Source organism: Pezoporus occidentalis, unplaced genomic scaffold, assembly GCF_034315485.1.
Source record: "Pezoporus occidentalis ecotype Australia unplaced genomic scaffold, CSIRO_AGI_Poc_V1 ctg76, whole genome shotgun sequence".
Classification (NCBI taxonomy): domain Eukaryota; kingdom Metazoa; phylum Chordata; class Aves; order Psittaciformes; family Psittacidae; genus Pezoporus; species Pezoporus occidentalis.
In genome coordinates this window covers 1,103,456-1,119,568 of record NW_026916115.1, presented here as the reverse complement: position 1 = coordinate 1,119,568, position 16,113 = coordinate 1,103,456, and the positions used below count along the sequence as shown (strand labels likewise).

Below are 16,113 nucleotides of genomic sequence, written 5' to 3'. Positions count from 1 at the left end.
TCATAAAAATGTCTGCTGCATCCAGCACCAATCTCTCCTCAGGAGACTGTCCTGCAATCATAACCTGTGTCTTGCCAGTCTAGATAGAGATGCACACTGACCTCTGCCAGCACCTGCACCAGTCAAGCATGGGCAGTGTTTCTAGAGCCACATGGAAGGACTGCAGGGCAAGGCCAGGCTTGTCCTGCTAGGCAGACTGTGCTGCTTCAGAGGAGCCCGGGACTGCAGGAACAAGTGAGCCTCAGAGAAGAGCAGCACAACAGGACAGCGAAAGGACAGCCCTTTATGCAATGTGTACACTCCCCAGATGGGGGAATGCAGCTCTGCTCCTCTGGGACTGGGTGCAGCAATAATCAGACAGAGAGAAGATGCTAGCACAGTGGGTGCCTTGTATATCATAGCTGTGCCAAATTACCAGTCTATTCCCCCCACCCATCAAATGATGGCAAAGAGATGACCCTTGCTGCTGCAGCAGCCTCTGTGAGTTACAGCATCCCTGCAGTCAGGGCTGAAGAATAAGCAGCCCCACCAGTTAACTCCCCATTCTTCCCCCAAAGAGTGCACATGCTCCTGCCATCTGCAAGTTTTTGCTACAGTCTTTACTCAATGCTGTTCTCTTGCCATCAACATGTTGTCTTTTTGCTCCAAGTAGTCTTATTTTTAACTAGCTCAGTCGCAGCATTAACCCCGATGTTAGTCACAATGTCACAGATGATATCCAAATATCCAGAGGAAATACAATCCAACATTTTAAAATAACAAGGGGGGGGGGGATGGATGGATGAAAGGATGGTGAAGATCGAAGAGCTGCAGGCACCAGCATAGGCTGATGCTTTCTCTCAGCATCAAAGGCCCACCACTAATCCCATTGAAACGGAGATTACCCTAGAATGAGTCCTGTGCTCCTGTATCAGCCCAGAAAGATCTGGGCTGGGCTTAATTTACGAAATATGCTGCTCTCTTTCCCTGCCTGCTAATTAGAAGCAGTGCCTGTGTCCCTTTGACCATTCATAAGACACCACAGGAGATTAATGTGCTGGGAGAAGCACTGCCATGACATCAATAGGGGTGACATCTGAGCAGCACCCTTCCTCTCCTGTTTTGCCTGTGGAGCCATCTTTCCCACTGAAAACTGGGGCAAGTAAAAACCCCTCCCCCCAGGGACTCATAAGCAAGCAAAGGACCACAGGGTCTTTCATCACCCACGAGGGCCCTCCTAGCTCTTACCTGTCTTGCAGCTGGCAGTAGGGTGGTGGCTACGTGGCTTTTGGTGCTTGATGGACACAGCTGGTTGGAACCCTGAGGAACAGTGTCTGCAGACTCCCGATGCATCGGGGAGGGTGAAGGGCCCAGCCCTGCCACAGTTATCTCTGGAGGAGCAGCAGCACTGTGCCACTTTTCCTGGCTCTCTAGCCCTGTATCTCATGAAAAGAATAGGAGCTGGTGGAAGGAGGGGGGTTACGAAAGAGAGGGAAGGGGGAGAAGGGAGAACAAGAGCGCGCACTCTCGCAAACGCACACACACAGAGCAGACAGAGGCTTGTATAGGATGGCACTGCCTGACTTGCTCTCATTATTGCTGCAGGCTGGCTGCTGCCCGTGGAGAACTTGCCAGCATCTGCTGCTGGCCAGAGGCATGGTGGGGAAAAGAGACAGGGAAGAGATTAAGACCTCACAGACCATTGGAGCAAGGAAAACTACCACCTAGGCACCAGGGGTTTTGTTTTCTGTCTTTGCTTTTACCTGGGAGGGGAAATGCCATGCCAAAGGGCTGGAAGGGATTGCAGTGATGGAGTTCAGCTTTTCCTTGATGACTCCTTTCTCCTTTGAACATAAAAAGAAGCCCCAGCCCCAGTCCTCTGCAGTTGCACCAAGGGATGTTGTAAGGCTAGCCTGACCCAGAGGTTTTGGAGATAGTATTGCACCAAGACAGACAGAAAGTGGGTTGCAAATATCCAAAACACCAGCATCACATAAAGCTCACCCTTCCCCTCTCATTCCCATTATCCAGGTCATGTCAATACAGGTCCAAAGGCCTGGCAGGAGAGTGTGGAAAGGCATTCAAGCCATAATACCTCCCCCTTGCATGTTGCACAGAAAGCTGTATGTATGTGCATGCTGCACAGAGCTGCCTGCAGTCCCTGACACTGCTGATCTGCTGCAGTGACAGACCCAAAATGCCAGGGATTCAAAGACATAGTGTAATCCTCCCCGAAGGGGCACTAATTCCTCAATCCACAGATTTTTACAATGTGCTTTTCTAAAGCATCACATGCTTAGAGGCTGGTGCCCCTTTGCAAGGAAGTAAGAGATTTGGCCCTGATTCCTTTTTCAGCTTTGTGAAAGACCCACACCTCCTCCCCTCTTCCTTCCTTAGTGGCTTACCACTCAGAGGGGCTGGGTCTTGCCTGGGGTGCTCAGTTTGGTCAGAAGGATTAAAATGACAGCAAAGTCAGATACCTAAGGTACTATACGCTCCCCTGAAACACCCAAGTCACCTGTTCACTGCAGCTCCCTACTCTACCGTCTCCTATTGGTGATTTCAGAGATGCGTGTATATCTAGCCATAAGGCTGCTGTTAATAAAAATCAACGTATGGCATGCATTGAATTACAAGTGCAGGAAGTCTCCTAGTCGATACTCTCTACAGCAGTTAACCTAAAAGTACACCACGTTGCCAAGCCCATCTCTAACACACCTTAAGGACTCACCTGAGATCACAGTGCAACAGAGCAGGATAGGACACAGTCCTACTGAGCCAAAATCCAGCACACAAGCCACCTACCTGCTCAGCTGGCCTCAGGACATTGGTGCCCAGCTCCAGGAAACATCTCTCTTGTGAGTCACTCTGCCAGGAGCTGTCAGAATATATTTTCAGTCACAGCATGCCATCAGCCCTAGAACAGTAAAGGTCTCATTGTAGATCCATAGTTACGGATGGTTCCTCTGTCTGTAGCAGCAGATACATTGTCTCAGGGGATGATGGTTTCAGGACCTAAAATCAGGAATCCTTATTCCCACCACAAGAGGAGTAAGAGGCTGAGATGTAAAGCTATGCCAGGATCCTGACCATTTCCCCAGTATGCAGAAACTCCAGCAGCACTGGGGAGCTGGATCCTTTGAGGCTGCTGAAGTAGAGAGTAGTATCACTGCAAGGGTGGGCACGGACATCTTTTTTGTGGGCATGGACATCTTTTTCCCAGCTCTGTGCATGTGTATTATATATATCACTAATAAAGCCTGCTGGAGTCTCAGTGGGTGCATGTCAGCTGTCTTATACCCCAAGGCTGGGAGATTTCCAAATGACATCTGCTCTCTATAGGGCTGTTTTAATGCAGATATGCTGCAGTGCAATCTCCTAGTTGAAAGCAGGGTAGGCATGAACCATCTTTGGGGAAAATAATACCCATATCTGTGGCTTCTGGAGAGTGAGAACATCTGTTCTGTGCCCCAAAGCATGCAGCCAAACTTTCAGTTTCCAGGATGCCATGCAGCCTGCCAGGAAGGCAGACCCTCCAGCATCCTTGCAGCTGGGGTCTGACTTTCCATGGGGAAAAAAGGACAAGGCATTTCAGATGATCTGCAGCACAGTGTCCAGGACTTCGCAGAGTCACGTCACTCACAAAGAGACATTGGCTGTGCCAATGTCCATCACCACTGTAAAGGCTTTATACCATCAGGGATGGCTTCTCCCTGGGTGATCCAGGATCCTGGGTGATCCAGCTGCATGTGAAAAATCAGAGGGTTTGTTTTGTATGTGTGCAAAAGCCTAAACTTAGCAAGATTAATTTGTGAGGGGAAAATAGGCCATATTTATGTAACTGTGAAAAGCTGCAGTGAAGGCTACGGATCCAATGGGAGAGGAGTGTATGTTCAGAGCTAATGACAAACGCTGCTATGCACTCGGCTTTGTTGAGAGCTTCAGTAACTGCATATTCATCACCCTACACCCCAGAGAAACGGCTTTGAGGCATTCCAGGCTAAGAATAGAGGTCTTGTTGTGTTTGCTGCTCCACGACCCTTTTTTGGTCCAGAATTAGAGGAAACAGGGTAAGGAAGCCCAGCTGAACCAGCGCTGCAAATGGCAGCATCCATGCATGCCTATGAGCAGTGCAGGGCCTTTGACTCAGCAGGGGTGGAGAGCACTGAATAAAGGGCAAATTCATTCACAGCCATACAGGATGGCATTAGTGCTGGCCCTCTGCTCACAGAGACATCCCCTGTGGTGGATGGGGTACTCACAAAACATAGCTCCCTTGTGAATAAACAAAACCCAAGCATCTTGCAAAGCAGGCAGCTGGGGCAGTGGCAGACTGAAATTAGCAGCTCATCCTGGCTGTGAAAGCTGATGGCTTGGTTCTACCTCAGGAACCCTGGTACTTGCAGGGACAGACAGCTTCACCAGCAGCTGCTTGCCAGTGACATTTTTTCTCCCCTTCCCCTCACACACACATATTCTGCCTACTTAAACCAGGTTGTGAATCCAGTAATACCCAGCCTAGAAATATAAACCTCAGAGCTAGTCACCCAGGTGTTCTTCAGACACCCCACACCTTTAAGAGATCCAGAAACAATCATGTGGCAGTGCTGGCACTTGCGGGAAACAACATGATGCTGCTACTTGTCTGATTTTGCATGTGTGACCCTGGGAATGCCTTTTATTGGCTAAATGGGTCTTGAAAATGGTGGAAAAGGCAAGCTCACTCCTATGGGGAAATGAAGGGAAAAACCACAGAAGCGTGGATGCTTCTGTGGCTTCTGCTCCGTTAGTCCCACATCCTGGGGCCATGTTCCTGAACACCTATTTGAAAACAGCAAGGGAGGAGACTTCCAGAAAGGATGGTGATGAAGGACTCTGAATGTCTGTAAGCAGAGTCCAAGCCAAGGGTAGTAATGAACAAAGGCATGGACCGCAGACAGCTGTATTATAACTTCTGTGTGCCTGGGAGGTAAGGGAGACAACCACGTCACAGGGGACCAACAGACCCAAGGCCTCAAAGAGTATTGTGTTGTTTTCAAAAAAATGGAGACAGAAATAAGTTTTCTGAAACATACAAGAAAATGCTCTGCGAAATAGATTCATCTCCTTAGGAAAAGCATAGTCTCTGGAGAAAGTCTATCTTGCTAGAACATCGCATAACAACTCTTTTAGGAAAGACTATTGAGATAACCTGTCTCTCTCCCCTAAAATAAATGGCCCTGAGAGCAATACTCTTGATAAAGCATTTCTGGGGAAAAAGTCTTAAAAAAAAAAACCAACCAACAAACAAAAGTGTTAATTCTGCATTTACCCTTGCTGCTGCAGCAGCAGCAGCACACAGAACTCAGAGGTGAGCCATCATCTTCCAATGCTCCTTCCTAATCACAGCTGAGAATGATATAACAACCTTCCTGCTGCTCTCTCCTTTCCTTCAGCTGTAGCTCACTGCTCACTCAAACTAACCTGCTGTGAGCAGCAACACTGCAAAACGTGTTTTGGATTTGTATTCTGGCTTTGTGGTGCACAACAACAGGGGACTTCCCATCTGCTGCCGTTTGTTTAGCCCTTGCATTGCTAAACTAACATCTGGGAAAACTGATGAGCCTCTATTTAAAGAGTGGTGCACTTCGAGAGGAGATGTCTGTCTAATTTATCTTTCAGACTTCTATCACTGCAGCCCAGGAAAACATGGAGCCATGTTGTGAGGCAGCAGAAAGTCCCTTATAAGTAGCCATGAGCTGGGAAGATCTTTCCCCTATGGGACAAATCCAGCAGTCAAGGCAGCCCCCATAATCAATGCTAGTGGTGAGACAGGGCTGGCTCTGGTGCTTGAGGTTGACTCTTACCTTCCTCCCTCCTTGCCAGCCTAACCTGTCACTTGTCTGACATCAACCGTGCTACCTTCTTAGCTTTCACTGAAACTGCCTCCAAGACTGAGAACAGTGTAATCCTCTCTCTCTAATTTTCTGCCACTTCTCCAAGGGATTCAGTGTCCAACGGCCTAATGCCTAACTTCAATGCAGCCCAGCTCTGGAAAATAGGGAGAAATCGCTGAGAACTGAAAAAAAAAAATATATAAACCAGAGTTATGCCAGATAAGACAAAGTTACAGAATTGTTGCAGCTGGGGAAGCCAGGAGCTCAAAGATTCAAGGGGAAGACATCAATATTGAAAATTCTATAAGAAATACTCATGGAGGTAGAGGACAGCAACTGAGCACCACTAAGGATCTGCTGCAGGGAGCACTGGAGACCAACCTTTCTGCTTCTGGCAGTGCCTATGGGGCCAGCAAAGGCTCTTTGGATGTCTTTGGAAAAGGACGGTAGAAGCATACTAGCACCTGACATAGCGGCTTGTACTAATGCTTGGTCTACCAGTGTGTTAAAAACTACGTTCCTCACTTTGTGTTAAAGCCATAAAGCTGTATTTATTAGCCAAATTGTGTATATCCTGCTTGCAGCCTTCTTATGCATGACTAAAATTGTCCAAATAAGGTGACCCACAGAAAGTGGGTTGTATTTCAGGATTTTCCCATCATCTGCCTTTGCAAATATGCTGTTTGCCTGACAGCAGGCAGATGAAGTCCCCACAGTTTCATGGGCAAGTGAAGTTGATCCAGACCCAGATGATCCTGAGCTCAGACTGCCTACAAAGGCAGCATGGATGCAAATTCTAGGAATCCTGTGGACTTCAGGGAGCACCCAGAATATGCAACAAAGGCATGATGTGAATAGCCCGTCTGCTCTGTAAAAAAATCCAGTATTAACTGTCAAAGCACACTGGCATAACAGGTCAACTCTGCATGGGCTAGGAATTGAGCTTTAGGGCTGCACCATACTTGACACCAAAAAAGAGAACCCAAGTTGTTCACCCAGTCAGCTCTCTGGTATCAGTCTCTGCCTTCCCTTCTTGCAGACAGGAGGAAACAGCTTTTCTGTATCAAAAGAGAATCATTTGACACCCAAGTCACAAGGCAGCAAGCAAACAGCAGTGCTTTTTGCCAGTCCAGAAGCACAGACTGAGAATTACGGCAGCATGCAGGTTCTCTTCAAGAGCACAGCTGTAAACACAAAAATCAGGTATTATAGCTGAGACCACACCATGCTGAGCAGAAAGAGACAGCTATGCCTGTTTTGCTTTCTGAATAACTGTTTACACCCCAGCGTGGTATTTGCTTTTTCACAATAGGACAAGTTTGTTGACTCATGTTTAGCTTGTGACCCAGTATAAACACCAGCAGTTTCTGCTGTCAGAACAGACAGCATCTGCTGCTGTCTACAGAGCTGGTTTTTTTTCTCTTAAATACAGAAACTTGCATTTATCTGCACTGCATGGCATCGTAGTTTTCCCATGAACATTTCTGCATTTGTCAAGGTTTGAATTCCAGCCATACCACTCTTCAATACCCTACAGATTCTTCAAATCTGTAATAGTTTGTTAATAAATATATTAAAATTACATTTTCTGTTCACCATCCAAGACTGAAAGAAAGGTTCCTCCGACAAGCACCTCAAAATACACATTTATGTTCCCCCCTCCCCAGGTAGAATCATAAACCATTCTGTATCCAGTTTCATCTAGAGTCACATCAGGTATGACTATGCCAGAAAGACTGTGTATTTGTCATGTACTGCCTCTCCCCTAGCAATAAGACCTTCTAATCTTGTCATAGGATGATAATACTTTGGCTTGAGCTGACTTTCCTCAAAAACCCCTCAAACTTAAAAGCAGCCTGGAAGATGCTGGATGTTTCAGATTGTTGTGTTTGTTTTGTTTTTTTGTGTTTTTTTTTCAAATGTAAATGAAAATTAAACTGATCTGTAGCTACCCTGGTCCTCTTTGTCTTCCTTCTAGATACAGGTACTGCACAATGTTTATGGCAGTCAGGTTCTCCACCTGTCCACCATAATTTGTCAAAAATATCCACAAATTATTCTGAAATCACTTCAGCTAACTTTTTATCAAAATTCCGGACACCCAGACAGCTTGAGACCATCTGATTTCCCAAGAACCCTCTTGAATGTATTGTTTTTTTCCTCTGTTCTAAGCAGAGATGTCACTATTTGTCATTATCATCAGCAGTGCTAGTCAGCACTTCTTTCTTTTGAACTTTCTAACAACCCCTAGCATGAGGAAATAAAGCACTAAGCATTTCAGCCTTCCTGACATTTTTGAATAGGTCTTTCTGTTCCCATGATTATCCTACATGCGTATTAATAGTATGAGGAGGACCAAGGAAAGTGCTGACCTGCTCATTTGTTGTGCTTAGCAGGACTACTGAAAGGAAGGGTTGTCACAGTCATAACAACTATTTTTTATATTAAGGGGTCATGACAGAGCAAAGGAGCATTTGTCCTGCAGACTTCAAGATATAAACTAATCTCACAGTTACAAAGACAGAACTGTGGTTATTAATTTAGTCATGGCACTTTAGGTCAGTGTCACCAAAAGCTCGCTCCCATTGCTCAAGAAGCAAGCCCTAAGTTAGAAAGCCTGCAAGAAACCAAGCTGTAATACTGGCAGAGAAACCAGGCTAGGGAGAGGGAGGAATAAAGTCTCATTTGGCCATTCAAGCTATGCAGCACAGTCCAGCTCACCCTCTATCATACATGACATGAAGTGTTATAAGTGGCAAATGGCAACTATTAAGTACTATTTGTATAGTCTCAGAATGCCCTGAAAAAAGATTTGGATAAGCACACAGAGCTGCCAGGAGGCATTGCCTCCTGAGACCCCTGTGCCTGGAACAGGGACCACAGTGACTAAGGGAATCTGAGTCATCTACAGACAGAGAAGAAATCTGAGACACTAGCAAGAGCAATCCTAGATCCACGGAGAGAAAAAAATCCAGAACAAACCTACAGCAGTTCAAAAGTAAGGTCAAGTGAAACAAGAGCTGCCAAAGAGGTCATAGAAGTATTAAGCTTAATTAGAAACATCCTACTGTTCATGTAGGAACGTAGAATCATGTTCAAGTCCTGACTGTTGAAAGCAAGGCAAGTTAAGGTAACTCACCCTCATTGTTTCTTCTTTTATGAAACCAGGGTGGACACAGCTTTCAACAAACTTTGGAGAGACTTCTCAGCCCCAATTTTACTTATCCTCCAGGTATACTTAATAAATAACACTACCAATCAACTTCCATATTAAACTCTATTTTTGGTTTATGAATTTATTAAATGCATAAATGCATTCAAGTTTCTATAACAGCATATTATGTGATGTCTGTTCTCCACAATAAGATGGATAGTATCACAGAAGATACATATATTACACGCTGTGCACCTCCAGGTTTTTAGTTCACACTATTGTGAAAGGCTAAGGAATAAGACAGCAACGTACTTTATGGTTTCAAAGGGAACAGTAACACCTAGGAAAACACACAAAAATCTTCTGTCTGTGTCACTGGCTATTTAAAGAACAGCTTCGGTGTTTCCTCCTGTTGCATGATAGATTCTGATTAACGCTTTTCAGTATTTTTAAATCTTTTTAAACAGGAGCCACAAGGTGGCAGCATGATTTAACCGCACGTTATTTTACTTCAGCATCAGCTCATTCCCGTTTTCTCCAAACGTCAGCCACCTACTCCTATTGCTCACCTGAGCTGCAGCAGCTGTTTAAGAGGCCATGCAGTGTGCTGGATCCAGAAACTGGTCCTAGCTGAAATAATGCTGGTTACCGGGCATCCCTCAAACGCTTAGATTGGTGCTGCCAAGGAAATAGTGAAGAACAGAAGAGAGGGATGGAAATGTCCTTGACATAAAAAATGGTCTGCAAGCTCACAGCTTGGATTTAAATAGGTTTTTCAGATAGCATTAATAAAGTTATAAACTTACTTTCTGAAAGTCAATTTCTGCATCATTCCATCTTAATGTCCTCATGACTGCAAAGTACTTCATATTAATCAGTGTAGTTATTTAACTAGTGAACTTACATTTAATGGATGTTTATATTCATCAATATTTATCTCATCTTCCACAAATGCAATTACCAATAGCATGCCAGATATCTTCATGTGGCTCCTGCAAATGCATTAAAACCAGCAATCTATCTCCAAAGGCAACTGTGGGCAGAGCTTGGTCTTTTGTATTTCTGTGGCAACTGTGCTAAAATTACGCTCTTCCCATTAAAAGAATCTGTGTTTTTTTTCTGGATCTGGCTTTAGCTATACAATTTTAACATCGAAAATATGTAATAAGAATTCACGCTTTCACTTCAAAAATCTATGTAAATTATTCTTGGGATTTTTACAAGACATCCTAAATATCCAAATTAAGCTCTTGCCTTCCATAATTGTTTTTTTAAATTTTTATAGTAAATATGAAACAGTACTTCTTTTATTTAAACTCCAGCATTTTCCTTTGTGAAGAAGCATGCGAGGTTAAAGATGAGTAAGCTTTCTTTGTGAACTGTTACAGTGCTCCTGGGATGTTCCATCTGGAAAATACCCTGTGTGACCTTGAGCTAGTCAGCCTGTCATGCACCCACCTCTCCTACTGGTTCTACAATATGCTTGTGCAGAGCTGCGAAAAAATGCCATTCTACAGTTAGCAGGGGCTGTATCACACAGAGGAAATATCACATCCGTTTTGATCTAGACGCTGTTGTTTTGCCAAAGTGAAGTGATGCTGTTTGAAAGGATTAGCGTTGCTCTGTACCACCCTACTCACAGCCCTGGCACTGTAATTGTTGTCAAATTAGTTCTGTTCATGCTACAAGAAAAAACATATTTAAGGCTTTTTTTTACAGAACCATACTGGACATCTGTTTCTTTATACATATATAATGACAAGAAAAATCGAACTGATGACAACTGAGCCTACATTTCAAGGGACACCATCAAATTGCTGAAACCTTCAAGTACAGTTCTCTTCAAACTGCTAAGTAAACAAGTAAAATCTTCAGGATTGGAAGTGTGTTAAGTCTAGCATTCTCCAAATAAAGGATAATATAAAAAAATCCAATAGTAACTGTGACTGTTGCTCCAGAGAAACCCACCACTGTATCCGCCCCTTGTACTAACCGTTCTCAGAAATGTTTTTATATCATTCACTTTGGTATACATCTGGTACTTGGGAAAGCACAGAGCATTGCCAAAACTTACTTTTCTTTTTCAGGTACATTGTGATCTTTCTGGTAATTCATTTTATTTTTTTTTTTTTAAGTATTACCTGAAGTACATAGTTAATACTAGGTTTTGTACCAAAAAAGTTATTTAGTACCTCTACACAGTACAGACCAGAAAGTGAACGTTGATAAATACAAACAGTAGCACATAAGGGGAAACACCCTCCAAACAGCATAAAACAGCATCAGCTTTTGGCCACTTTAGCTGCTGATGTGTGTAGGGAAAGTCACTGCTGGTAGCACAGGAGGCATGCAGGCAGGTGAAATCACCCTAAAACTGTACAGCTTAAAATGGATGTGACTGAAAAACAGATTAATTCATGAAGTAATGGGCAGAATTGAAAACACAAAAAATTTGAGTATTCACTCCTTCTAATAACCTGCATGGGAAGGTACCTCGTGAAAGGATGAGAGATTTAAATTAAGCAAGAGGAATTACTTTCTAGAATAACACACAATTTAACAGAACTCATGGCTGTAGAAATACAAATACATTTAAAATATGACTAAATTAACGGGAGAGCTGTCTATAATGCTTTTCTTGAAGTCCAGCATTAAAGGAGACATAAAGGCTATGAAAGCAGAACAAGACAGCTGGAGCCTGATGGATTATTAAAGGCAAATGTGACCAATCCCTTTAAATGTATCTGTCACAAAGTTCTGCCTGATGTAAAATTTTGGCTGGCACAGCTGGTGACTGCAGGTAATCAACATTTTTTAATTACATAAAACAATGCTTTGGAAAAAAAAGCAACAAACTAGAACAGAAGCCTAAAATAAGAATCCAGACATTTAGAGATGAAGTCATGTGAGGCTTACACGAGGAATTTCCATCTGCTACCATTAAGGTGGCTGTCAGTTATCTATGCTTTTTCTGCTGCTATTAACACACAGGCCAAAGAGTGTACCAGGTATCCTCACAAGACAGCTGGTTACTGACACTGAAAATAGCCAGAATGTGTGGTCAAAACAAATCATTTTGCAAGCAACTAAAGGCATAAAGTAAGCAGAGAAAAAGCAGAAACCCTTACTTAAGCTCTCTTTATCCTTCTACTCTTACCGTTATGGACTTTTTTCTGAGGCTGCCTGTATTCACCAGATGCTGGATACCAGTGCAGCATCACCTGACAGCGTGCTTTCTCCATCCCTCTCAATGGGACAGACCCCAGTGAAATAGAGCAGTAGAGTCATGCCTTCCTGGGGAGAAGATTCACCATTCAAACCACCAACTCCTGCTCACATAAAACAACACTGGTTCTAGCATTCAGTCTAGCTCTAGGAGTACAGCCAAGTAATGTTCTCTGGCTTCCACCGCACTGAGTGTCCTTATATCATGTCTGAGCTAAGGTCTCCATACTCTCCAAGACAGAGGAAAATTATACATGTGCCCTCCTATCAGACTTGGGCTATAGAAGAGTGACTAAACAGCTGAAATCATTCTTTGAAAATTTATTCTGATTTGTAACAAATTATAACATTGTTACATAACAGTGGTCTGATTAAATCCCAGAAGTGGGATTTATTCAGCACCCTGAACCTCCAGGTATCTGCAGCCTGGGATCACACAAAGCTGCTGTGAAGTTGTATTATAATTTAGCTAACCTTAGAGAGCTACCAGCACAGTATAGGATTAAACTTCAGCTTCAGTTCTGAAAACAGTTCCTGTCTTTGTGGCAGTTGTACAAAACCCTTGCAGCCAAATTCACCCAAGCCATCTGAGACGGCTGAAATTCAGCACTGCAATCTCCCCCCAGCTTGGCCCAATCTGAAATATTCTGGGTAGGCTTGGAAACTTTTCAAAAAGAAAAGAAAAAGAACACACTTCAGCTGCTGAGAATCCCACCAGCATGCTATATTTCTATTCTGGAAAGGCAGGGAAAAAAATACTGAAACAAACCAGAAACATCTCTGATGTTACAAATGGGTGGTATAAACTTACTAGATGATTGTTCCAGTTAAATCTTTTGAAATATGCAGAGCCAGGTCCCCTACAGGTGGAGGATAAACTGTCTCTCCATTTTACCAGTGTTTATTTCAGTTCCAACAGAAAATCAGCAAGCTGGTACAAAAACCTGACATACAACTCTGGCTCCCGCAAGAGCATTCCTTGTACAATTCTGCGTATGCTAGTCATTAAGTTCTCTGGAGTTGAGTAGACTACATCAGAGAATACACTCAACCATCACAAGCTGATCTGTACCTGCAGAGACCCAAACCAAATCCTCAGGCAGCATCTCTATCCAGCTGGTGATTCTTACTTCCAACAAATCCAGCTCTCCAGATAGAGTGCCTAGAGGCTTGGCAGTTATCTTGTCCATCATACACACACATACTGAAAAGAGATTGAAGAAAGAGCAGAAGAGTCACAATGACACATGGAGATCACTGCAGGAATCCACAGATAGTAATGGTATGGGGTTTTGTTAGCAATTTTACATGCGTGCATACTGGAGCACGCTGCGATACTCTGTCTGCCAGGGCAGGAGCAGCATTTCTGGCAACAGCCAACAGTCTTAGTACTTCCAACACAGGGAGAAGCCTGCACATATTAATTGTATTATTTATTGCTCTTTGGACAAAAAAGCATAGCATAAAGGCACCCTCAAGGATTTTGAACTCTCATTGATGAGCAGAGTTACACTGCTAGTTTGACTTGGGCCTGGAGACTTCTGCTGCATGAGGAAGGGAAAAAAAAACCCAACCAACCCAAACCATACAGCAATACAAACCCACCAACCTTTTCTTACACATCACACCTCTAATGAAAAGATCACTTAAAGATTAACTCTCAGCAAAAGAATCCAGAACTTTGCACCTTCTAGCATAGTGGACATAGCAACATTTCTCCATAGGCTTATCTCAAACAGGGAAAAGAAAAAGAAAGGAGAATAGAAGTAACAAGGGCTCTGTGAAAGACTCTGGTTTGCCGTTACGCTGTAGCTTATTTTCAGTAGGACTTTCTGATGGACTTTGTGCTGTGCTTTTAACATTCATTTTCAGAATCACAGGGCAGCAACTTTTCTCCAGCAAACACAAGATACTAGTTTGCAATATGACCACCCCTTATTTATACATATTTCATTGTAATACCTGTCTATTGTGTCTTCTACCAAAATATGCAGCTAAGTATACCAAGTAGATTGTCCTAAATCAGGACACCTATAAAAAAATCCCAAACAATTAATGTCTTCTCTGTGGCAATATTCACACAACCACAAATTCACATGCTAGTAAGCCACCTTCATTCACAAATCCAAGCACAGATGGTCTACAAATTTGGGATACATTTTTTCCACTGACCTACTTGCAGCAGGACTGAAGCAGCTCAGATGACATGACTTGCTGCATCATTTTTTTCACTCTAATTGTAACTGTGTCACACACTTACAACGGCAGTGAGTCCTTAATATAGCAGTGGGTAAACGAAAATCACACAGAATAACTTGCACAAGACAGCAGATGCATATGCCTCAGAGACAGCTTACTCACGTTTTCACAAGTGCTCTCAAGAACATTCCAGGCAGTCTTACATTCCTGCATAAGCCTCTTAGAGCATCAGTTACCCCTTGAACATTCGATGATAATCCTAATTTAAAGAACTGGGACTCTTCAGATGTAAACATTTGCGTTTGCAAAGGGTTACTAACCAAGCAATACAGTACTCCTTATTTCACAATTAAATAAGTTCAGCACATTATGCTTACAGTTACTATAAATAATGGGGGGGAATGAAGAGCTGCTCAGAGTAACTGTTATTTTCTGTGATGCTATGTCCCCAGTCAAGCCTCTGACACCCCTGCTTTAGGAACACAGATGATCCAAACCAACCAACCAAAAAAACCACAACCTAAAACAATCTTAAGAAGAGCCACCTCCCTTACTGTTTCTTATCATCACAACAGCCCAGTGTTTAATAAAAAGGAACAGTGTACACCACCATGCAATGTTACCCCACAATGGGGGGTCTGAATTAGCTGATAATGCTTACAGCAGCCCAGAATTCATTAGGATCTGTCAGGAGACCCTAAGGCTGTCTTTCAGCATCAGCTCAGCCAAGAACTGCAGTCTTCCTTCTGTCCTTCCCAGCTGGGACACAGTAGCTCTGCACTTCTTCCTTTGCATCATCTTCCTAGCTTGTTCAGGTAACCTCTTCTTTTTTCCACAGCTTCTTCACCTCCCTCATTTCCTCCCACCAATTCTCTGCTTTCTTCAACCTAAACACAGAGTTAAGAACATCTACTGGAGTGCCTCTGCAGAGGGCTCACTACACACTACAGAGCAGAGCTGGTGTGGTACAATGCTCGTAGAGCCCACACTCTGCACTGCGGCTCTTCTGGCATGGGACAGCAATGAACAGTCACTTGTGCAGAACTTGCTGCTGCAACCCTGCTCTGCTGTCACAGATTTCTTGTCATCTCCTGGAGTGATCGAGGGTCACAAAGAAAAACTGACACCTTGATCTTGTAAAGGAAGCCCAAAGCCAAGCTCAGTCAAAAACACTTTTGCCAGATGAACTTTATTTAGAAATATACAAACTTCAGAATTAACGTGCTGAAAAGCACAAGGACCACAGGCCCCAAACACAGATCATCACCTCTTAGACAAGTATTACAAGGACAATTGTTGCCAATGTTATGAACACTTCCCCTTTTTAAAGGGGGAACACAGCAGAACATGAACTCCATGTGGCAAGTTCTGGAGGATCTTGTATTCCCCAACATTAGACAAGCTTCCGGCTATAATAAGAGTTTTGCTGTGAAGTGTCCAGAGCTTTTGGCCCAGCACGGCACTGCTTTATTGTGACAGTCCTCAACTAACAGATTCAATGATCATCAGGAATATAAACCATCCTTCCATGGAAGCTAACATTATCTCCTCCAGATGGGAGTAGAAATGCTTTGAAAGGAACATGTAAAAACTGGGGGGGGGGGGGAGATAAAATATACAGATCTCATCAATGACACCACAAAGGCAACAGTCTCAATATCCTATGTTAGAATTAGCTAA

General features: G+C 43.5%; 1 protein-coding gene across 8 annotated transcripts in view; it reads right to left on the bottom strand.

Annotated features, from left to right (window-relative positions):
• The window catches only part of LOC134155273 (regulator of G-protein signaling 8), a 38,524-nt gene extending 22,415 nt beyond the window's left edge, over nt 1–16,109 (bottom strand). For 2 of the 8 annotated variants that reach the window (XM_062602253.1, XM_062602258.1), the window contains exons 1-3: nt 13,307–14,925; nt 2,785–2,896; nt 1,228–1,440 (exon numbers count right to left, since the gene is read on the bottom strand). In XM_062602253.1, the coding sequence (XP_062458237.1) occupies nt 1,228–1,332 (105 nt within the window). In that variant the 5' untranslated portion in view covers nt 1,333–1,440; nt 2,785–2,896; nt 13,307–14,925. Of the gene's footprint in view, nt 1–1,227; nt 1,441–2,784; nt 2,897–5,880; nt 5,897–13,306; nt 14,926–15,094 lie in introns of those variants that run through there. The other 6 variants (XM_062602256.1, XM_062602255.1, XM_062602254.1 and 3 more) reach the window with 6 other exon arrangements.
• Between the last annotated feature and the right edge of the window lie 4 nt (nt 16,110–16,113).